The sequence below is a fragment of the Helianthus annuus genome, chromosome 2, assembly GCF_002127325.2.
Source record: "Helianthus annuus cultivar XRQ/B chromosome 2, HanXRQr2.0-SUNRISE, whole genome shotgun sequence".
Taxonomy (NCBI): domain Eukaryota; kingdom Viridiplantae; phylum Streptophyta; class Magnoliopsida; order Asterales; family Asteraceae; genus Helianthus; species Helianthus annuus.
This window is the reverse complement of record NC_035434.2, coordinates 10,115,643-10,141,098: the sequence shown is the minus strand read 5'-3', so window position 1 is coordinate 10,141,098 and position 25,456 is coordinate 10,115,643. Positions and strand designations below refer to the sequence as shown.

Here is a 25,456-nt window from a genome sequence, read left to right as displayed (position 1 = left end):
CACTAAAAGCTTGGAAAAGTGGCAATAAAGTTACCTAAAAATAAAATAGATGTTTTGTTAAATAAAATAGGATTTATTCCTATAAAAGTGTGTATACTGAAAACTTGGGTTTTACCCATATGTTTATTGTTATAAAATATGGTGGTTTTCTCTGATAACATATTTCCTAACTACGGTCCTGATGAAAAATTCCGCTGCCAAATTGGATAATAACACAATACCACCGAAACTGGCTCGCAGCCGCCCGTTCCTGGGAAGTAGGGATCGGGGGTTGTGACAACCCTCCTCAAACAGATCAATGTCATCATCAGACACGACATCGAGTGGCACATCCACCACGGGGAAAGCAGCAAGCGGAACGGGAGCATGGATCACCGCAAGAGGTAGATCCCCAACGGGAATGCCATCAGCAGGCTGTATCTCAACTCCGATGTCTGGCAGAGCGAACGGCTGAAAATCATCGTCATCTGTACTCGTGGTGTCTGACGTATACACGTCTCCCTCTGATGGTATCTCATAGTCTGACACAATCGCCATGGGGTCCACTGTGTCTGATACGCATGTGTCTGAAGATGATGGCATGGTGTCTGTATCACAACCACACATATGCACAAATATCAACATGAGATCAAATAAACATGTAAGTCGCAATAAAGCAAACAAGTAATCTTCCTAGTCTCCCTAGACTACCCTCCCGCCTCTCAGACTGAACTTCCTAGCCTCTCAGACTAACTCCTTGGTCTCTAAGACCAACCTCCCAGTCTCTAAGACTAAACCTCCCCAATCTCTAAGATTGAACCCTTCAGTCTCTAAGACTGAACCTCCCCAGCCTCTAAGACTGAACCTCCCCAGCCTCTAAGGCTGAACTCCCTCAGTCTCGAAGACTGAACCATGAATTTTTTTTTTAAATGTATTTGTGCCTTTTTGTTTGTAAAAATGTTTTGTATCCTGGATCTGGACGTTTTAGTGTATGCAATGTAAAAATGTTTTCGTGAGAGCCCTAGTGATCATAGTCTAGACTCGAGAATGAATCCTAGTTCGCTATGATCGATGCTTTGATACCAAGCTGTCACACCCTGGCTTTTGCGGAAGCGTGGGTTTATTTGGTGTGACTTCTTAATACCATAGCACAATCACAACAATGCTATATGAAAATAAAACACATGATAGTCATCCATTCATTAAGTATTAAAAGTTACCACAACAACATTGTTTTTAAAAGTCGACACATAAAACAAAATACAACCATGACATAACTGAAACATGTTCATACGACACAACAAAAGACTTGAATAAAAACATGGTTTAAGACTTGTAACCCGTCCAGGAAAGGGTCACACTTCCTAAACCTCGATGACCTCATTATTCCCTACGCAGCTTGACACGATTGCATACTTCGCCAGATCCACTAATTTCCTGAAATACATGTAGTTTGAAAAATCAACAAAAAAGTTGAGCGAGTTCATGTAAAAGTGAGTGTGTATAAACCTTTCATGTATGATTAAAAGTCCCTGGTATGTAGCAATAAGGAAAAAGAGATCACCAATGGGTTGCAAAGCCACTGGTATGTGTGAGAAAGTGCAGGAAAACTCAAACCTAGCAAATTTGTTACCGGGCTTCGGCTGTAAGACACAGTCACCTCTATGGGCCGCCCCGACCTCATGGGTGTGGGCTCGCTACACCCAAATAGATCTATCACTCTTGTGTCCCTCGGTCCTAACAACGAGGATTAATGGCCTTAAGTGTTGTACCCACCCCTCACATGATCTAGTAGTAAACCCTCCCTACACTAACCATACCATGTAAATAAATGTTTGTAATAATTGTCGCATGTATTTCACCCGCGAAGTATAAAACTGAAAATAGAAAAGAGAAAAGGGGGACATGAACTCACAGAAGTGCGTAGTCTGTAACGTCAATCTCAAACTCGATCTGCTGCGTGACGACCTACACGTACTAATGTCTATTAGACGAACTGGCCGTGCCTTGGCTTAGGGTTTAGTGTTTTGAGTTGCGTTACTTTGATATTACACTTGTTAAAATAATATTAATTATTTTAACTTAACTTTTGTATTTAGGAAAATAGTTAGGCAACTATTTCGTATTCACACTTCTTAATTATTTTATAAGGGTATTTCCTTCCCAATGATGGGGGTATTTATACATGTACACTTTGTAATTCCGAAAAATATATTTTAAGTCTCACTTAGAAAAATATATTTAAATTATTTGTTTAAAACATCTTAATTCAAAATATACATATTTTTCCCAAAAATATTATATTTTACTTCATAGATTTTTCAAAATAATATTTCACCAAAATATACGTGTAAAAGTATTTTTCCGAAATATTACATAAGCGACGTTTTAGCGTTTCGTATTGCAATAATAAATGTGTAACTTAAATATTTATTTTTGTGAGAATTTTAGTATTATTTTGGAGTCGTAATTTCATAGTATATAGTAGTTATATTATGTTTACCCTAAAAATAATATAACTAGTTCACATAATAAACAAATAATCACACAAGAGTTTTAGTATAAAATATATATTCTAAATATATATTTATCCAATTTTATTTACGAAAATCAACCTCCGGCACTTAGTATTTTTGTAATAAAAATCATGGCGAAGTTTATTTTGAAAACCAAGTTAAAAATATATTTGTAACACTTGTTAGAAAAATATTTTCTAAGTGTTGAAATTTTAGAAAAAAATTCGCCTGAGTTTCCTTTGTAAATGGAGGCGTCCATGCTTACTAGCATATCATTTTCTTTTGTAAAATCATTCAATCAATCATCAACCAACAATATGTAATTCATACTTATCAAACTAATAAAAAACAAGCATAAACCATAAACTCATGAACTTGAAAAATTCATAAAAAGCATGTAGTAACTTACTAGCACACTTAGTAAGTCTTGTTACCTTCCAAAATGTGATTGGTTCTTTAAAAACTTTATTTTTAAAGAGTTTGAATATTTACAACTTCTAGTCATATTTTCTAAAAATATTTCTTTGTGAAATTTTCTTATTACACAAGTGTTTCTACACTTGTTTATCCACTAAAAATGTGTTTAGTTTATGTAAGATCCAAGTTTTAACAAAACTTATACTTTTCACTTGGTTCTTTCGAAAAACCACTCATGGATCTTTAGATCTACAAGATTACAACCTATTTTGATCTTTATTTTTCAAGAAAACATGTAGTTATTCAAGTCCATAGTTTATGTGTGGATGATTTCATCATCCTACACATTTCTAACTTTCACATCTTGCTAGTTCATGTTCTTAAACATGATATTGCAAGTCCATGTGATGAACCATATCATTTCAACTAGCATACAACAAAGTGGAGAATTCTGAATGACAACTTCTTCGACAAAGTGGAGCGTGTCGTCAATATGAACTTCGTCGGCAGGAATGACAACTGTCTCTTATGTTGGACTCTTTTTCAGGTTTGATACATGGAATGTATCATGAACGCCATTAAGTTCAGCAGGTAAGTCCAATTTGTATGCTACAAGCCCAATCCTTTGCAGAATTCTGAATGGACCAATGTATCTGGGATTCAGCTTCCCAGTCTTTCCAAAGCGTGCCACACCCTTCCAGAGTGTGAACCTTGAACCCATATAAAACAAGTCTCTGAACTTGTTTGGGGCAGAATCACATTCCATTCTCGGTTTTCGCCTTTTCGCGCGATTAAACCATATTTATATTACGGAACCAACCGGTCTAGGCTACGGCCAATATAAAGACCCGTTAGGATTCTGAGAGGTTAATTAAAACCTTCGTTCCAGATTAGGAGCCCAGTAAAAGCTATCGGTGATTTAATCAAACTAAGGAATAATACTTGCAAAGGTAAATACTTTAACTTATTTCCCCTATACGGGCTTGGGTTACGGTATGTTAATACCGCTTGATTGAGCATTATATTTTTCCATCGCTTAGGTGGTTAATTAAATAATATGATCGGCTCATTTAAACAGTTTTGTTTCTTAAAAGCCTTTGGGGGGTTTAACGACCGTTGTCACGGATATCCTTGGCATCATTTTACGAAATGGCCACGACCATCGACATCCCGGTGTAGGCGTACACCCGGTATACATTGTCGACATTAAATTAAAAGACGTAGCCGTTGGTTTTTATACTACGGTTTTACGCAATGTGGTGTGTCTATAAATCTTTAACCCGGCACGACCCGGGCTACTGAACGCATAAAAGAACATGTAATACGTTCACAAGATTTTAATAATTTTCCCAAGTTATAAAAGAGTTTGTGCCTTGTGCATTCAAATCAATTTTAATAAACATTTTTAAATGTGTCAGTTGAATGTATTTACCAGTGTAAACTGACGTATTTTTCCCCAAAAGATTAAGTGCAGGTACTATACGGAATGGGCTGGTAATAGCTTCCTAGGCATCACGAATAGTCTCGCAAACTCGATGCCGTATCTGAATGAACAATATTTTATCTTTATTTTGATCCGCTGTGGATACATGCAACTTCTGTAATACATTTGATATTTCAATCAGAGGTTGAAGTATATATTTATCTTTAAAGCTTCCGCTGTGCATTTATATAATTGTGTGGTTTGACTATATTGTTGCCAACATCGTCACGGTAATCCCCCACCGGGCCCACCGGTGATACACGTGGAAACCGGGGTGTGACAGGTTGGTATCAGAGCCAACGTTGAGTGAATTAAACACTATCCTATTGTGTTTAATCTCAATGACACAATTGCACCTACTTGAGTCTAGACAATAACTTAGGACAAATTCGGATTGATACTCCTTTTTATCTTATTTTCATTTCGAATTTTTAATAAGTTTGGAGCAGGAAAATGCCACCTGTTATATTCCGAGGAAGAGGAAGGGGAAGAAGAGGCAGAGGAGATATCGTGACACATCGCGATCACGAAGCTGGACCGTCAGGTACAAGACCTCCTTCAATGACAAGGAGCGAAGAACCACAACGACGAAGAGACCTGTATGAACCTGCGAGGCATTCCACCTCGCACAGCTCGACGCCATCATACCGGCACTCATTTGGGCCAAACTCAGAGAATGATCCCAACAACCCGCAACCTTCCTTCATACCTCTACAACGTTCGGTGTCGCACCGGAATTATGACGACCCTACTCCATACTTCATAGGTCAGTTTAATCCAGCTGACTACATACAGGAACCATCAGGCTTTGTTCCACTAGGGCCACAATATCACTTCTCCGAAGACCATATGGATGAAGATACTGATCCAACAGAACCTGCTCGTGGTACGCCCACGCATCCGATAGAAGTCTCTGATGGGTCATCCTTCCATGGCACACCCTATCAGGGACCTGATAGTTTCCAAGCGTTGTTCGACCGACATGAGTGGTACTACACACCACCTCAACAGACATCACAACAACCGCGACATCCGCAGGATCCCTCTGAGGATTCACGCTTTGTGGCAGTTACGCCACCACCTCCGCCACCGGCGCAACCAGTAATGCCTGATCCGCCAAGGCGTAGGAGGACAAATGCTCGTATGTCCACACGAGGAGGAGAGGGTATCCACTTCAGCACCCCTCGACACTCTAGTAGTAGCCACTATCCGCCACTACAAGAAGAAGGACCTTCAAGTCCTATACAGGAGGCGAACTCCGCACCAGCTGCACCAAATTCGCCACCATTTGGGTATGACCAACCCATACCTGCTTACACGGGTCCAACGGCTTACAACCCGTTCGAACCGTCACAAGAACATTACAACTACAATTATGAGCGCGACCCATATGTGGTGTCGGTTAGATATAATGCACGCTACCCTGACGGAGCTCATGGAAACATGGGACCACCGGACTACTCAGCTCATGGGTATCCAATACCTCCCAGACCTCCAGTTCCGCAACAGGCGCCACAACCACGATTCTCTCCTCCTGAACAGGAAAAGATACTCCATCGACTAGATCGTGTGGAGAGAGAGTTCGAAGAAGAGAAAAAGAGCCACCGAGGATTTCTCAAAGGCTTGGCGAACCTACTAAAGGGCAAAAAGAAGAAACGTGACCACTAGCCCCTAATAGTTGTACTAATTTCTAATTTGAAATAAGTCCCTGTGTGGACATTTATCGTATTTCAGTCCCTACGTGGACTTATCTTTTAGTCCTTGCACGGACACTTATCTTATGTTAGTCCCTGCGTGGACTTGTCACTTATTTTAAACTTCTATGGAGGTATGTACCATTTAAAAGACCCGTTTAGGGCAATATGTAATTGTATTTGAGGTTATGGAATGTATGTTATGAGTTTTGTTTTAATATGTATGAAATAAATCAAAACCATCCCTTTTAAATTGATCTGCCTAAATAAAGAATCTTAAAGAGTGAAACCTAGCCTGGTGTCTTTTAAGATCCGGCCAAGATGGTAGGACTTAATTAAAAGATTCAGATTCCCTGTTAACCGCTGCAAGCATGTTAACAATCATGGCAGATGTGATTCGTTAAAATCACGCGCGTCATTCTTATACAATAATCCTTTAAGGATTTCAAAACCCAACTAAATGATTTATAAATCGTGGGTTAAATCACCAATGAAGGTGATCAATCTTATTTAAACATCCATTAGTGATGTAGTGCCTACGGGCCAATCTTATTAAAACATCCATTAGTGATGTAGTGCCTACGGGCCAAACCTTATTAAATCATCCATTAAGTGATGTAGTGCCTACGGGCCAACCATATTAAAACATCCATTAGTGATGTAGTGCCTACGGGCCAACTTTATTAAAACATCCATTAGAGGTGTAGTGCCTATGGGCCGTAATAATTGTCTTATAAAGACAAAAGGCAGTGGTGGTCTATGACTCTCTGTCAGAAAGAGATAAAAGAACTACGGTTCAAATCTCTATGCCTTTGATTCTCTGAAATCTCGGCTAATAGTATAAAACATCCTCGTGATTAGGCTTTATGCCGCCAATATTATTGATATAGCTGAAATAGGATATATTCAAATCCTAATATTTAATGAAGTGATAAGTTAACCAAATATGGTCTCTGTTACCATGGTTGACAAATTGTCATAAAAGACAATTATATAATAATCTCCTGAATAAAATTTTGTTATCTTCTGTAACAGATTCAAGTTACAATGGCGGATCCCAATGGAGAGAACAGCCATACAAATGAAGATGACTACGACAATGCGCCAGTGCATCTGACAGGCGCACAGCTAAAGGCTCTGATTGACAATGCTGTTCAGGCAGCTCTTGATCGTCAATACACTGAGTCTCATAGCAAATCTGTAACAAAACCACTCTCCAAACCAAAGACACACTCCAAACCACCCTCTCAACCCAAGAAGGATGACGACAATCACTCGTCAGCTGAAAATAGTATTCGTCGTGAACGAGAGTACACTGATGCATCTGGTGCCAAGGGTTGCACCTACAAGTATTTTGTATCTTGTAAGCCCCGGGAATTTACGGGGGAGAAAGGTGTTGTTGATTGTATCACCTGGCTAGATGAGATGGACACTATTGTGGACATCAGTGGGTGCGCAGAGAAGGATGTGGTGAAGTTTGTGTCCCAGTCATTTAAGGGCGAGGCCCTGGCATGGTGGAGAGCGTTGGTGCAGGCGTCAGGTAAGTCTGCCTTATACAAGATGACATGGGAGGAATTTATTGCTCTCATTAAGGAAAACTACTGCCCTCAGCATGAGGTTGAGAAGATCGAGGCTGACTTTGTGTCTCTGGTGATGACGAACCTGGACTGCCAGGCTTATTTGACGAGCTTCAATACGATGTCTCGCCTGGTTCCGTACCTTGTGACACCGGAGCCTAAAAAGAATCGCCCGTTTCATTGGGGGCTTGGAGCCTGCGATAAAGGCGAGCGTAAAGGCCTCTCGGCCGACGACCTTCAGGTCAGTTACTGACCTCTCCTTGTCTCTAACTTTAGATGCTGTCCGTCTGAGGGCGCTAAGGAGCAAAGAGGCTGAGAAGAGGAAACGTGAGGATGATACCTCACGAAGGTCTGGAAAGAAGCACCGTGGAAACGGTGACGGCAAGAGAGGGGCTGAGACGAAGAAGGAGGGGCAGGCCGGTGAAAGACCCAACTGCAAAATCTGCAAGAAACCCCACTCTGGGAAGTGCAGGTTTGCATCGAATTCACAGTCACAACCAAAGACTCCTTCCTGTGGACTGTGCAAGTCCAAGGATCATAAGACTGTGGAATGCAAGAAGATCAAGGATGCAACCTGCTACGGTTGCAACGAAAAGAGGCATATCAAGAGTAACTGCCCTAAGATGCCAGGAAACCGGAGGAGACCAAGAAGACAAATGCTAGAGTCTTCCGCATGGATGCAAAGGAAGCAGTACAGAACGACAATGTGCTTACAGGTACTTTTCTCGTAAATAATATATTTGCAAGAGTACTTTTCGATTCTGGCGCTGATAAGTCCTTTGTAGACCAAAAGTTTTGTAAACTATTGAACATGCCAATCAAAACCCTAGATATGAAATACGAGGTAGAGTTAGCAGACGGCACGATAGAAACCGTATCCACTGTTCTAGAGGGATGTGAAATGTCCATTAAGAACCATTCTTTTCCCCTATCTCTACTTCCTTTCAAACTAGCGGGTTTCGACATAGTCCTAGGCATGGACTGGTTATCCCGTAATCAGGCCCAAATCATTTGCGGCAAAAGGCATATAGTGCTAAAGACTCCGAGTGGTGAGTCACTTACCATTCGAGGAGATACGCAGTACGGATTACCCGAAGATGTATCTATGCTCAAAGCTTCTAGATGTTTGAACAGAGGCTGTGTAATTTACATGGCTCAGGTGATAATTGAAGAACCTAAGCCGAAGATCGAGGATCTTCCTGTCATTTCTGAATATCCCGAGGTTTTCCCCGAAGAACTACCTGGTTTACCACCAGATAGACAAGTGGAATTCAGAATAGATATCATACCGGGAGCAGCTCCTATAGCTAGAGCACCTTACAGGCTAGCTCCTACTGAAATGAAGGAACTGAGAATCCAGTTAGATGAATTGTTGGCAAAAGGTTTTATCAGACCTAGTTCGTCTCCCTGGGGAGCACCTGTCCTATTTGTAAAGAAGAAGGACGGATCGATGAGGTTGTGCATCGATTACCGTGAGCTGAACAAAGTTACCATAAAGAATAAATATCCTTTGCCAAGGATCGACGATCTGTTCGATCAGCTGCAAGGAGCAAGCTACTTCTCAAAGATCGACTTGAGGTCGGGCTATCATCAGCTAAAGGTCAGAGATGAAGATGTACATAAGACTGCATTTAGGACTCGCTATGGTCATTACGAGTTCCTAGTGATGCCTTTTGGGCTCACAAATGCACCGGCTGCGTTCATGGATCTCATGAATCGCGTCTGCAAGCCGTATTTGGACAAATTTGTCATCGTCTTCATCGACGATATTCTCATATATTCCAAAAGACAAGCTGACCACGAGAAGCACCTCCGTTGCATTCTCGAATTACTACAGCGTGAGAAACTCTACGCCAAATTCTCGAAATGTGAATTCTGGCTACGAGAGGTTCAGTTTTTAGGTCACGTTGTGAGTGAGCGTGGTATCCAAGTGGATCCCGCAAAGGTAGAGGCAGTCATGAACTGGCAAGAGCCAAAGACGCCTACCGAAATTCGTAGTTTCCTGGGGTTAGCAGGATACTACAGGAGGTTTATTGAGAATTTTTCGAGGATTGCTGCGCCCTTGACTTCCCTAACCAAGAAGAAAGAAAAGTTCATTTGGGGCCCAAAGCAGCAAGAATCCTTCGAAATCCTGAAGCAAAAGCTGAGCAACGCACCTGTGTTGACCTTACCTGAGGGTACAGAAGAATTCGTAGTTTACTGCGATGCATCACACACAGGCATGGGGTGTGTGCTTATGCAGAAGGGCAAGGTTATTGCCTACGCTTCACGACAATTAAAGGTGCACGAAAAGAAATACACCACCCATGATTTGGAGTTGGGTGCCGTCGTATTTGCACTGAAATTGTGGAGGCATTACCTTTATGGTATTAAATTTGTGATTTATTCTGATCACAAAAGCCTCCAGCACCTGTTCAATCAGAAAGAGTTGAACATGAGGCAGCGCCGTTGGATGGAGACCTTGAATGACTATGATTGCGAGATCAGGTACCATCCCGGCAAGGCGAATGTAGTCGCTGATGCCTTAAGCAGGAAAGAAAGGGTAAAACCTATTCGAATCAATGCCAAGAGCATTGAAGTCAAGAACAATTTGATTGAAAGGATATTAGCTGCACAGCGAGAGGCTGTGTTGGAAGCTAATTATCCTAATGAAAAGTTAGGAGTAACTGAGGAGCAGTTGACTCTTAGCAAGGATGGAATCCTTAGACTGAACGGACGTATATGGGTTCCGATCTATGGAGGACTACGAGATGTTATCCTCCAGGAAGCCCATAGTTCCAAATACTCAGTCCATCCTGGTGCTGACAAGATGTATCAAGATTTAAAGGCAAACTATTGGTAGATAGGCTTGAAAAAGTCTGTGGCCGCCCATGTAGCAAAGTGCTTGACTTGTGCTCAAGTCAAAGCCGAGCACCAAAAGCCGTCTGGCTTGCTACAACAGCCTGAGCTTCCCGAGTGGAAGTGGGAATGTGTAACTATGGATTTCATAACCAAGTTACCCAAAACCAGGAAAGGAAACGATACAATATGGGTCATAGTCGATAGGCTGACTAAATCAACTCATTTTCTACCCATCAAGGAGACGTATAGCTCCGATGTGTTAGCCCAACTTTATGTTGATAAGATTGTAGCCTTACACGGCATACCTGTGTCTATTATCTCCGACAGGGATACTAGATACACGTCTCACTTCTGGAAGAGTTTCCAGCAATCTTTGGGCACTCGTTTGAACTTCGGTACGGCTTACCATCCACAGACGGATGGTCAAAGTGAGCGTACTATCCAAACGCTAGAAGACATGCTTCGTGCATGTGCAATCGATTTAGGCGGTAACTGGGATAAGAATCTACCCCTGATCGAATTCTCCTACAATAATAGCTACCATACCAGCATAAAGGCTGCGCCTTTCGAGGCATTATACGGTAGGAAATGTAGATCGCCTGTTTGTTGGGCGGAAGTAGGAGAGGTCCAATTATCGGGACCAGAGATAGTTTTCCAGACGACGGACAAGATTGTCCAGATCCGGGAACGTCTCAAAGCTGCCCGCGATAGGCAGAAGAGCTACGCTGATCCAAAGCGTAAGGATTTTCACTTCGAAGTGGGTGAAAAGGTATTGCTTAAAGTATCACCCTGGAAGGGGGTGATGCGTTTCGGCAAGAAAGGCAAACTGAGTCCGAGATACATAGGACCTTTTGAGGTCATTGAACGTGTCGGGTCAGTTGCCTATAAGTTGAACTTGCCTGAAGAGCTCAATGGAATTCACAACGTGTTCCACATCTGCAATCTCAAAAAGTGCTTCGCCGATGAATCATTGGTGATTCCACACACAGATGTGCATATAGATGAGAGCTTAAAGTTTGTAGAAAAACCTTTGTCGATTGAAGATCGACAGGTGAAGAAGCTTCGAAGAAAGCACGTACCGATTGTAAAAGTCAAATGGGATGCTCGTAGAGGTCCCGAATATACGTGGGAAGTCGAAGACACAATGAAAGAAAAATACCCCTATTTATTTGAGTAAATCTCGGGTCGAGATTTATTTTAAGGGGGTGAGGATGTAACACCTCGAATTTTTGTGTCCAATGATGTGTTAACACGTGTCGTTTGATTACACGTGGCATTGATATTAAATAAAGGACTAAATTTGACAAACCTTGAAAGTATGTAAATTCGAGGGTTATAAATGTCAACAAGGGTAAATATACTGTATAATAACCCTAAATAATGCTTGTACCTTCAAACGAATAAATCATAGATCGTACGGAAGCGAAACACGAAAGAAAGTGAGAGATTACAAGCTACAGGGGTTAACTGTGTCAACATGTTTAATTATACCTCTGAGTGACCCTTTAACGTTCCCAAAACTTTGTAACAGTGTTAATATATAAATTTCGCGAAGCTTCGTTATGAAACAGGAAAGTTACGATCGAATTCGTAGGAGAAGGGTTAAAAGCGTCAATAATATAAATTAAGGCCTTCTGAATAATAAATAAATTAACCAGGGGCTTAACGATACGGGTAAATAACGCGAGGTCCTTAATTGTAATTAACCGAGGGCCATATCGCAAAGTTACCCCTTCAAAACCCGAAAGGCCAGGTAATTAATTACCAAGATTTTTAATCATTACAAAAAGATTTGAAAAAGATTTAATTTTAACCCCTTACGGACCGTAAAGGGTATGCCTTACGGACCGTAAGGAGGGGGAATGATTGCTGTGATCCGCCTATGGCTTACGGACCGCAAGGCCGAAGCCATACGGTCCGTAAGCAGCGCCCATCGACAGAAATGTGGTTGTTGGCTGTTTTAAGCGGCCAAACATGAAGTAATGGGTTTTTCAGAGGTATGGTTGCCCCCTACTCGACCCATAAGCCTATAGGACACATGCCATTCATCCCATATCAGTTGTAGAGTGTTGTGTAATGATCTAAGGGCTTGGTCTTGGCTATAAATACCATGCTCATGCTCACAACTTTCATCACAACACAAACACACATCTCTGATCATTCTAAAGGCTCTCAAGTGTTCTTCTCTGTTCTACAATCAAGTCTCAACTTCTGTAAGTTGCTTAGATCCTTTGTAGTTCCATTTATGCTTAGTAAATCACTAGAAACCAAACCGTCGTAAATACGGTTTGACTTTAAAATAAATCCAAGATGGTTCAGTCTTATGACGAATCAAAGGTAGTTATGAGTTGGTATTAATGTGGGAAATAAACCTCTAAGAGGGCTCCCTCTGATCACCACTCTAACTAGCTCAAATGTCGAGTCAAACGGTCGGTTAAAAAGTCAACAGAAAGCTATTTTTGCGATTTATGCATAATCTGTAATGTATATGCTATGAAACCTGTTTAGATACTCGTAAAACATGATATTAAGTATATAAACTTGTTTGCGCTCATTTGAATCGACCATTTGCTATATTGAACCGGTTCGGAGCCGAATGTCGCAAAAGTTTGACTTTTGTTTTGACTTCAGTTCTGACCCGTTTTAGTGAGGTATAGATATGCCTTAGGACTCTCTTAGGACCAGGTTACATGATGGTATAGACCTCTATGATCGGTTCATGATTTGTCCGAGTCTTTTACGCATTTCCGTTAATCGCCTAAAAGTTGACCGTAACGGCCTTTTAAAAATAAAACGAGTATTTCGGACACGTGAACGGACCCTAACCTTGCTTACTAAATTATAAGCATGTCCTTAAAGTTTCACGCCAATCCAAGGTCTAGAATAAGAGTTATGCTAAATAGCGCAATTAAAGAAAACTTTTGTAATAAACGGCGCAATTAACATAACGCCTATCTAAACCAAGATTTCGGCACCAAAACTTTTAACCACTGTTATAAAATAATATTTTTGGAATTTTAAAGATTTTTAATAATTTTTACCTTGCTCATAACCTGCGGTTATGGCTACGGTTCGGTAAATACCGAATATGCCCTTTTCGGCCAAAACTTGAGTTCTACAAGGTCTTTTGACCCGATTCCAGTTGCTACTGATTTTAAATAATAAATAAAGTATTTTAAACTTTATAAACTGTTCGGGAAACTCAGATTTCCTGTAGAACTCGAAAAGCCCTTTTTAAAGTCTTTAAAACGACCGAAAAGCCCCTACGGGGCATAATATTAACTTAAACTCGTTACGGGCATCACGGAAGGTATCCTACTGATACCACAACCTCTTTAAGGCATATTGACTTAGGAAATAAACGTAAGACTCTCATGGTTAACCGTTTCGCCCATTGCGCGCACAGTTCGGCTTATGAAACTAGTTTTCATGAATTAGCCGGTACGGGTCAAATTATATTATTTGGACCCCAAAATCCAGAGTGTGAACCTTGAACCCATATAAAACAAGTCTCTGAACTTGTTTGGGGCAGAATCACATTCCATTCTCGGTTTTCGCCTTTTCGCGCGATTAAACCATATTTATATTCCGGAACCAACCGGTCTAGGCTACGGCCAATATAAAGACCCGTTAGGATTCTGAGAGGTTAATTAAAACCTTCGTTCCAGATTAGGAGCCCAGTAAAAGCTATCGGTGATTTAATCAAACTAAGGAATAATACTTGCAAAGGTAAATACTTTAACTTATTTCCCCTATACGGGCTTGGGTTACGGTATGTTAATACCGCTTGATTGAGCATTATATTTTTCCATCGCTTAGGTGGTTAATTAAATAATATGATCGGCTCATTTAAACAGTTTTGTTTCTTAAAAGCCTTTGGGGGGTTTAATGACCGTTGTCCCGGATATCCTTGGCATCATTTTACGAAATGGCCACGACCATCGACATCCCGGTGTAGGCGTACACCCGGTATACATTGTCGACATTAAATTAAAAGACGTAGCCGTTGGTTTTTATACTACGGTTTTACGCAATGTGGTGTGTCTATAAATCTTTAACCCGGCACGACCCGGGCTACTGAACGCATAAAAGAACATGTAATACGTTCACAAGATTTTAATAATTTTCCCAAGTTATAAAAGAGTTTGTGCCTTGTGCATTCAAATCAATTTTAATAAACATTTTTAAATGTGTCAGTTGAATGTATTTACCAGTGTAAACTGACGTATTTTTCCCCAAAAGATTAAGTGCAGGTACTATACGGAATGGGCTGGTAATAGCTTCCTAGGCATCACGAATAGTCTCGCAAACTCGATGCCGTATCTGAATGAACAATATTTTATCTTTATTTTGATCCGCTGTGGATACATGCAACTTCTGTAATACATTTGATATTTCAATCAGAGGTTGAAGTATATATTTATCTTTAAAGCTTCCGCTGTGCATTTATATAATTGTGTGGTTTGACTATATTGTTGCCAACATCGTCACGGTAATCCCCCACCGGGCCCACCGGTGATACACGTGGAAACCGGGGTGTGACAGGGGGGTATAGGGTTGGGTTGTAAGTATTAGTTACATTCTAGTTAGGTTTCAAATGTTTAGTTAGTGTGTTATGATGTGCTATTATTTATTAAGTGTGTTAGGGTGTTCGGGGACCCTAACTAGCTCAGAAAAATAAAAATAATGTGTTTGGCAATATTTTTGTGTTCCGGGTAAAGTCTGGTTGTTCGGTTGGGTGTTGTTCCGTTAAGGTGCTTAATAAATCCATAAAGTGTCTTTTATATTACTTTTAGTGACACATTTAATTCCCAACACTTTGGAAAGTATCTAGGACTATTTTGCCAAGTTTTTGCACTTTACTAGCATAGTTAAATGCTGAATTTTTGTTATTTAGTGCAGAATTCTGCATTTAAAGTGTGTTTTAGGCACTTCCCGGCACTATAACTATCACCTAGTGACGCAGTTTTATGGTCCTCACTTCCCTATACTCCCTACTAGTGTAGTATTCTATCTCTGAGTTATCCGTTTAGTGTGCTACTGTGCTTTGTGCATCAAGTTTGTCACTAATGTTTGTATGAAATAAATGATATGACAGTATGAAATGTGATGCATATGTATGTATGTAACAGAAAACAGAAAGCAGTTTAATCACAGTTGTAATCAAGCACAGTCATTAATCACAAATTAATTATTAATTAATTGTACGGATACCTGTAAATGTGAGAGTTGTCACAAATAACTTAGCTGTCGATAGGATACTATTGAAAATGATTGTGGTATTGATATATTAATACGGGTGTGAGTTTATGATATGCTAAATGCTATGGAGTTAACACCAAATTTTCCGGCTTATCTTAGCTTAAATAGGTTTGGATCAAACTTGCAAATCGATTAACTAAATGTGACGATATTGGTAGTGGGTCAAATTATTTTTATAAAGGCTCACTACACGTTAGAAAATAGAATGATCATGTATTTATCTCAAAATTTAAAAGTTTTAAAGAAAAATAAGCGGCTTTTGTAGTTCAACTAAAAGTTTTAAAGAAAAAAAAAAACCGCTTTTATAGTTTAAGCACAACTTGTTTCTAGAAATTTATCTTAAAGTTTGTGTATGTAACGATTTTCAAGTCCATGACATGTTAAAATCCGTGTAAAAGTTTCTGGTACATGCTGCGTTTAATCTGACCTGTGAGCACGTTATGTTTAACAAACAATATTAACCACTTTTTTGCATTGGTGTTACAATTTACTACCAAATCCATGTAAATTATTCTATTCTATTCGATTAAATTGTTATTTGGGTTGTAGCCTAGTGATAAAAGGTAAAACCTCTTTAGTGAAAGACCCAGTGAAACTAGCCGTTAAAAAAGAGAATCTATGAAATCAATCACAATTACATGCATCGAAATTGAGTAAAGGATCTATATGGCATATGAACAAACACGATTAGCGATTTTTTTATCATCCTTTTAATATATATGAACTAATAATGTTGTTTATATACCATATATATATATTATGGGGATGGTTCAAATGAAAACCACTTTTATTGTGAAAACTCGAAAACTAACTAAAAAAGCTTAAAAAAACCTAAAAAACATACAATTTTTTTTTTTTACAATTCTTTTTAGAAAAATCGCTACTTTTTATATATGGAAAAAAAAATTCAAAAAAAAAAAAAAAAAATTTTTTGTTGTACTGCACATGTGCACTAATACGGAAAGCCTAAACCACTTAACTCACCCCCCACCGACAACCCCCAAAAACCTAAACCCCCCCCCCCCCAAAAAAAAAAAAAAAAAAAAAAAAAACCTAAATTCACCCTCCCACCAAAAGCCTAACCCCCCGCCCAAAAAAACCTAAACCCCCCACACTCCCGAAAACCTAAAACTAAACCCTAAACATAAACCCGAAAAAAACCTAACCCCCCACCCCCCAAAAACCTAAACCCCCCTCCCCCCCACACCCAAAAACCTAATCTTAATCCTAAACCTCCAAAAAAACTAACCCTAAAAGCTAAACTAGAATCAAAAAGCTAATTTTAAGCATGTAATGCACATTGTAGTACATGTTATATTGCACATGTGCACTACTATAATAATAGTATTGAAAACAAGACGACACCATAAATCTTTTTTTATGTCATAAAAAATATGCTCGAATATACTTGAATGAAAGATAAGAAAATTTGTGATCTTATGGTGCCATTTTTGTTTTAAAATGATAACGTATGGAGAAATGAGGAATGTTTGAAAAGTTATATATTTTTTGTTCCAATTTTACCCCTCCTTCATTAAAAGTCTTCCTCTCCTCCTTTTTAGTGGGTTTTAGTTAGTTTTCTAGTTTTCACAATAACTAGTGGTTTTCATTTGAACATTCCCCTATATATTATAATATGTTCTTTACATATAATGTATTGTAGTAAATACACAAATTAAATACTTTATAGAAATACCCAACTTTAAGATCGTATAATAAAGTTCTACTTAATTTTGTAAGACTACGGGCGTTTGAAACGTAAAATCAAAGGGAAGGAATCAAAATTTGGCAAAGAAATGAAAAAAAATGCCCAAAACGAATGACTATATAGTAAAAAAAATTGTTTTGTATCACAATGACAAAAATGTCCCGACTTCAGGGACGATTTTGGCAATTTACTTAATGCTAAAAATAATTATTTTATTTTGAAACTGAACTATTTTAAATATAAAAAAAATGTTACATTCATCAAACATATGGACAAGTGGCAAATAATGAACCAATAGAATATTGACAAAAAAATCTAACAAACTCACAGAATATGGACAAGTGACAAATAAGATAATATTAAGAAAAAAAAAATATTAAGCAATAAATACTTGACAGGTGGCATGGTCTTTGGTTGCAACCTAGGTTGTCGTGGCTACCAGGTCGTGAGCTTTTCCAAAATTAAATGATGTTTTTATTTTTCATTAAATCCACATGACAATCGACCCAAAGAATGGGCACCGTTATAGGAGTAGCCTAAGTGGCTAGCATAGTTTGTTAAAGATTTTATGGCTTGTAATTTTTGATAACTTTTATATATCTTGTTAATGTCTTATTTATCATTGTCAAGTGAATCGTGTCATTAATTATATTATACGTGTAGCATCAGTCATGTTATTGAACTTGTTATATCTAACTGTGCAAGTTGTTGTGTTGTATCATTCGTGTTATTAAATTGCATATATTTAATTGTGTTAAAACGTGTCGTGTAATGTGAGTTATATTTAATTGTGCTAAATGTACCGTGTAGTCCATTTATTAAAAGTCGCACAAAACAAGTAAAATAGTCATTATGTAACCAATTGAATTAAAGAAAACTAAAAACAATACCATAAAAGTAGCACTCAGAAACTATTGGTTGATGATCATGTACATATTCATTAACACATTCAGTCTTTACAAATGATAATATCCAAACAAACAATTATCAAAACTTGTTTCAAGACTTCTAATGTATCTCATGGGCTAGCTGGTTTGGTTCACAACATGAGCCACCGTGTTGTAAAAGCTAGCCAATGTAGCGGTCTACTTGTCACCGCCACCAAACATGCCCATCATGTCTTTACTAGAACCCATCTGTTTCATTAAACTCTGTAACCCACCCATACCACCGATTTGCTTTAGCATTTGCGGAGGAAGAACTTTACTCATGTGTTGCGCATTCATATTCCTTGATAGCGCGCTCATGTCTCCTTTTTTAGGGATTTTTAAACCCTTCATTTTGCTCCAAATTTTAGCGAGTCGCTTATACTCTTCAAACATTTCAAGAACTTCCCTCATTTGGCGACCAGCACCTCTTGCGATTCGCATCATCCTCGACTCGTTCATCAGTTTTGGGTTTGTACTATCCAACTCTGTAAAAAAAAAAATAGTGAATTTTAGTTAGGATGCTTAAGAGGTGACACTTTCAACCGAATTATTTATGAATCGGTTTGAAATGGGTCGTGCTTTATCTCAAACGGGTCATGAAAATTTAGATCAAATGTGTATGGGTCAAACAGTTGAAAGGTGACCATGAGTTTTTCGGTTTCTACTATCCAACTCCGTAAAAAAAAACAAGTGAATTATAATTAGGATGCTTAAGAGGTGATGAATGATGATTTCAACCCATTTACTTATAAACAGGTTTGATATGGGTCGTGCTTTATCTCAAACGGGTCATATAAAAACTTTAGATCTTAACGGGTACTGGTCAAACAGGTTAAAAGTTGCCCGTGAGTTGTGGGTTTCTACTATCCAACTCTGTAACAAAAATGTGACTTCAGTGCTTAGGAGGTGACGACTTCAACCCATTTACTTATGAAATGGGTCGATATGGGCCATATAAAATTTTAGATACAGATGGGAACGGGTCAAACAAGTTGAAAATTGCCCATGTCGGTATTATACTATATAGTGGATACAAAAGCTATTTTACTTTTTTTTTGTAATTAATGCATTAATTATTTATAAAAATTGAAAAATAGAGACAACTGCCTGCAGCCCAAACTCGTAACAAAATGACCCGTTGCAGCCCAACCGAACAACGACCAGCACTTTAAGTTTAACTAACCTTCGTTAGTCATTGAATCCATCATCGTCATGTATCTTTTAATCTTTGCTTGGCTTTCTTTTTCACGGCCTTGAGGCATCAACTCGGAACTAAATCCTGGAAGCATCGAGAACACCTGCATGAAAGACGAGCAAAAACTTAAAACATGTAGCTGCACAGTAATACTCAAATATGCATATCCTCATAACTTTTTTTGAAAATATAATATTTAAACTCAAATAAACCTGGTTGATGGGACCCATTTTGAGGATGTTCTGGAATTGCTCATACATGATCCTCATTGTGAAATTTCCTTCTTGTAGCTTTTGCAGAAGCTCGGGCTGCTGATCCATAGGAACAACTTCTTGTATTTTGTCCATGAATCCAGACAAGTCACCCATTCCTATTTTTAAAAAAAAATGTAAAAATGTAATAGAAGAAAAAACCTTAAAGAATTAATAATAATAAAAGAAAAAGATTCTTCCGTGTTCTTTTAAGTAGACTTCGTGCGCATATTAAAAACGAGTAAAGTACACCGATAGTTCCTGTGGTTTTCCAAAATTTTGGATTTGGTCCCTAGCTTTTCAAAAGTACACCAAGATGGTCCCCGTGGTTTGCACTTTGTAACACATTTAGTCCCCAGCCAACAAATATAAAGGTTTCAGGAGGTCCAAGTTAGGGACTAAAGGATTAGGTTCAAGAGTGAACACTAGTGTATTTGCGAACTGAGTGAACAAATCCTGGCCATACACGTGTGTAGATCAATGGACAGGATTTGATGTTGAAATACACTAGTGTATTTTACGATTTGATGATGAGATCCTGGCCATACACGTGTGTAGATCAATGGCCAGGATTTGTTCACTCAGTTCGCAAATACACTAGTGTTCACTCTAGAACCCCACCCAAGGACTAAATGTGTTAAAAAGTGCAAACCACAGGGACCATCCTTGTACTTTTGGCAAAAGTTGGGAACTTAACACATTACAAAGTGCAAACCAAAGGGATTATCCATGTACTTTTGGAAAGCTAGGAGCGAAATCCGAAATTTTAAAAAAACCACAGGGACTATTCGTGTACTTTACTCTAAAAAAATACGACAACTACATTTAATGAAGTGATGCAAACCTAAAAGACGGCTGACAAACGGTTTAACATCAAAAACTTCAAATTCATCCATATGTTCACCGGTTCCAATGAATATGATTGGGCTTTTTGTTGCAGCAACTCTGCATATAGGACGAAATAAGATTAGATAAATGAAAAGGAAATTCAATTACATATTCCTAATTCAGTTGAAACCGGTAGTTAAACCATCAAGATTCGGTTATAGAAGTTCCAAAAGAAATATTAAGTTCAATACATAAAGCAAACTAAATAAGGAATCATATATTAACACAAAAGAACCAACATATTATTTCAACATTGACACTTACGCGCTAAGAGCTCCACCTCCCTTTGCATGACCGTCCATTTTAGTAACAATAACAGCTCCAACCGCAACACTCTGTTTGAATGCTTGAGCTTGGTCAAACGCAGCTTGACCGATACTACTATCCATCACGAATATAACAAGATCCGGTTTCTGCAACATTGCATACACCAAATTAAATAATAATAATAATAATAATAATAATAATAATAATAATAATTATTATTATTATTATTATTATTATTAATTTAACGGCTGATGAGAAAACTGAAGTATACCGTTGCTTCAGCCACTTGTCGCATTTCTTCAAAAAGAGCTACTTCTTGTTTGTGCCGACCACTAGTGTCAACGATAATAAGATCACAATTTTCCTTTTTGAATCTCTCGACACCTTCTACTGCAATTTTCACAGGATCTGACTCCATATAGCTGTATAGGCAGATGATGAGGCTTAGTGGTATAAAGGTACTATTCTAGTACGTTTTAACGGTTAACTGAATAGTTTTTGATAGGCAGGTTAGGTGGGTTAAGTAATGGGTCAAAACAGGTATGTGTTTGAAATGGGCATTTCCAGTATGTGTTGAAAGTTGAAACTAGACATATGGGCAAATAACCGTTTTGTGGTTTGAAACCTGAAAAAAAAAACGGATTCGGTTTTTTCAAAAACTCATAAAAAACGGTTCAGGCTCAACCCGACCTGGCGTTTGTAGGCCAGTTCCTATATTCGATCTTTGAAATTGGTTCGTAACCGAATTTTTTGTCCAGAACCGGTGTTTTTGTCCAAACCCCATTTTTTGGCCCAAACCGATTTTTAAACCCGGTTCGAACTGGTTGTTACCTCGGGTTTCCATCACTTCAAACCGGTTTTCGATAAACCAGTTTTTTTTTTGCCAGAAAAAACTGGTTCGGTTAAAACCGAACCGGTTTAAAAAAAACGATTTGTACGCCTCTAGTTGAAACAGACCGGGTCAAGCTAAATTGACTAGCAGAGACTATTCTTGAATTTTGATAGAAAAAAGGATTATAGATAATCAGTGTGTCAATTATGGTTAAGAATATTGTTTCAGAAATAATCTAAATTCTTAGAATAATTTGATCCATTCATAATTTAATACATCGAAATTCCAAATTGATCCATTCATAATTTAATACATCGATATTCCCACCTCTAGTATTTAGTAACCTAAAGTAGCATATACTTATAAAACTATAGCATATAAAAGTTAACAGGCTTCCAGAAATAATGTAATTAGATGTACATTCAACAGATAAACAAATCACCTCCCATAGAACGGAATCTTTGCTTTTGTCGCATTCTGCTTCAACTGGTCAAAAGCACCAGCCCTAAATGTATCTGCACACACCAAAGCTGGTTTCCAGCCCTTCTTTTGGTGGTAATATGCATACTTTGTGCATGTTGTAGTTTTGCCGGACCCTAAATCATTCACATTCAGTAAAACCATGTCATCAAGGATGTAAATAATGATATAATGCAACTTAATATATGGTTAAGTGGTAGTACAATTTACAATCTTAAATTTAGGAAAAAGATACCTTGTAGACCCACAAACATGACAACACTTGGTTTGCTTTTCTTCGGTGTGAAAGACGGCTTCCCGGGATCTAACATCTTGCAGAGCTCATTAAATATAGCCTAAAAGAAATGGACAGATCGTCGTCAAAGGAAACAAAGTTTTAGATAATAAAGGACCCTGGTTACTTTATCCGTCAATGGCAATTAATGTGGTTATTAATAGAAGAAACAAAATTTCCTAGAACCAATTTGCTGCTAATTATCTTCCCTAATCACTTCAAAACAGGAAGCAAATATTTTTTATATAAATCACCAATGATGATAATGAACTACCATCTAATCATCTGTAGCTCGTTACGACTTACGAGAGTGTATAACGTAAGCGACAATTAGCACAGTTAATCAGATCACTATACTATAAAGTTTTAAATATCTAGTTATCAACTAGAGCCGATTCTTGATACTTGGAAAGGATAGCAAATATACGATCACTTACAATATCACTTCAGAAAAGGAAGAGAATATTCTTTTGTATAAAACACCATTGATGATCATGAACTACCATCTATAGCTCGTTACGAGAAGGTATAATGTAGGCAACATTAAACACCGTTAATCAGATCATTATACCATAAAGTTTTATATATCTAGTTATCAACTAAGGCCGATTCTTGACACTCCGATACAATAGCAAATAAACAGTCTCTTACAATCACATCAAAGAATCATCATCCAAGTGTTCTAAGTTTGGATCTGCAATTTGATCTAAATCAACTCAATTATTCAAACACAAACACTAGACACTTTCCTACATTACAATTTCAATCAATAAAACTAGAGTTCCTAAACACAAACCACTTAATTATATCTTCAACTAAGCTGTTTGGCAACTTCTGAATGGTTAAGTGCTGAATCAGTAAGAGGTCTGAACCATTAAGTGGTGAGCCAGTAAGAGGTCTGAACCATTAAGAGCCAGTATAATGCTTAACAGTTCAGAGGCAAATGTCTGACCAATTCAGATTAGATGTCTTAACCATTCAGACTCAGTATAAAACTTAACCATTCAGAGGCAAATGTCTGAACTATTCAGACATCTGCTCGCGAAACAGACAGTCTGAACCATTAAGTGTTGAATCAGTAAGAGGTCTGAATCATTAAGAGCCTCATTAAGAGCTAAACAAACAGCCCCTAACTATAACTTCTGTTAACTTATTAACCTCATTCAATCACTCTCAATCTCATACAACAACAACAAAACATAACTCAAACAATAAACTAAAAAACTATCTGCTATTTGATCCTAATCTATTCAAACTCCATACATTTTTCTACATTATGATATAATAATAATAACAATATTAATCAACGAAATTGTAGTACCTGAACACAATTAATTACATCTTCAACTAATTAACTGTATTCATCAGTCTCAAATTCTTATAACAATCCGAATCAATTAACGTTAAATACGACAATTCGGTCAATTTCTTATACCTGTTGGATGATTTTCCGCTTGTTATGACCAGCAGCGAGATCATCGAGATTAACAATCTTCTTAATATTCGTCTGCATATCACGAACAAGCTTGAACTGCACATCGGATTGAAGAAGAGCGCGAGTGATCTCGTTCAAGCACTCGTTGAGAACCTTCTCATCGATGATCGTTGCATTGCTCATCTGCTGGAGAGCACGTGATATGCTCCCACCTAACTCTGCCAACACCATTGTTGATTGTGTGTGATGAACAACGATCTGGTTGTGGAGATTTTGGAACCGAAATCGGATGATAATTTGGCGATTGAATGGAGTTAGGGTTAGGGTTTCGGATTTGGGGGTTTGGAGGAGAAATGGGGTGAACGGAGACTGTCGCCGGTGGGTTAAGTGCGTTTGGAAGATACTTAGGGGGGTGTTTGGGATATAATAAGTAATCAAGTATGTGTGTTAGTATTTAATAGGAATAAAAAATATCAAGAGTTAAATACTATTTTAGTACATGTGTTTTCATTTTAGCAGTGTTTTGATCCATTTTAACAGTTTATGTTTTGATCCATTTTAACAGTTTAGTCTAAAGGTTTCATTTTTTATCGTGGGTCTAAAAAGGTTTCGTTGTTATCATTTTAGTCTATTGGGTTAACTTCATCCATTTTTCTGTTAACAAAAAAGACAATTCGGTCGTTTTATATGTAATTATGTTAACTAGGAGAGGAATTCGACCATATAAAATAATCGAATTGTCCTTCTCGTTAATAGAAAAAATAGATAAAGTTAACCCAGTGTGCTAAAATGGCAACAGTGAAACCTTTTTATACCCATAAACGAAAATAAAACCTTTGGACTAAACTGGTAAAATGACCTAAACCACATGAACTAAAATTTTAACCCAAATATCAAAATTTGATTAGAGATATTGGAATTCGGTTTTTGAATCTTCCTATCCTATATACTAATAAATAATTTTTTTAACATATGTCATTTTCTAGTGTTTTCTCATCTTATTTTTATATTTATCTCTCATATTAAATAATAATAAATATAATAATTTAAAAAAATATGAAGATGAAATTTATATACTATCAATTTAGAAAATATTTGTGCAATGATAGTTGTACACTATGCTTTGTTATTTGTTAATGCATTTGTGGGTTTAAGCCTATATACTATCAATTTAGAAAATATTTGTGCAATGATAGTTGTACACTATGCTTTGTTATTTGTTAATGCATTTGTGGGTTTAAGCCAATTTGATTTATTTATATACTATTAACTTTAAATATTTGTGTGCATATTTAGTGATAAGTTGTGCTTAAATAGTTGTACCTTAATCAAATATAGGTTGTAAGTTGTGCTTAAGTGGTTGTATCTTAATCAAATAATAATGGTTTCATTATCTTACCAAATTCAATCTGTTTTGTATGCATGTAT

General features: G+C 37.8%; 1 protein-coding gene across 2 annotated transcripts; it reads right to left on the bottom strand.

Annotated features, from left to right (window-relative positions):
- Positions 1–18,339: 18,339 nt before the first annotated feature.
- LOC110910191 (signal recognition particle 54 kDa protein 2) lies at positions 18,340–24,464 on the bottom strand. Of its 2 annotated transcripts, none has more exons than XM_022154897.2 (9): positions 24,029–24,463; positions 22,555–22,654; positions 22,282–22,435; positions 21,279–21,429; positions 21,005–21,153; positions 20,697–20,797; positions 19,814–19,971; positions 19,590–19,704; positions 18,340–18,891 (listed from the first exon to the last, which is right to left on the bottom strand). In XM_022154897.2, exons 1-9 carry the CDS (start codon positions 24,257–24,259, stop codon positions 18,563–18,565), a joined length of 1,488 nt encoding a protein of 495 aa, XP_022010589.1. In that variant the 5' UTR covers positions 24,260–24,463; the 3' UTR covers positions 18,340–18,562. The 2 variants fall into 2 exon arrangements, with proteins under 2 accessions (XP_022010589.1, XP_022010595.1); XM_022154903.2 differs by lacking the exon at positions 18,340–18,891 and adding an exon at positions 19,224–19,279 and having other exon boundaries at positions 24,029–24,464.
- Positions 24,465–25,456: the final 992 nt, after the last annotated feature.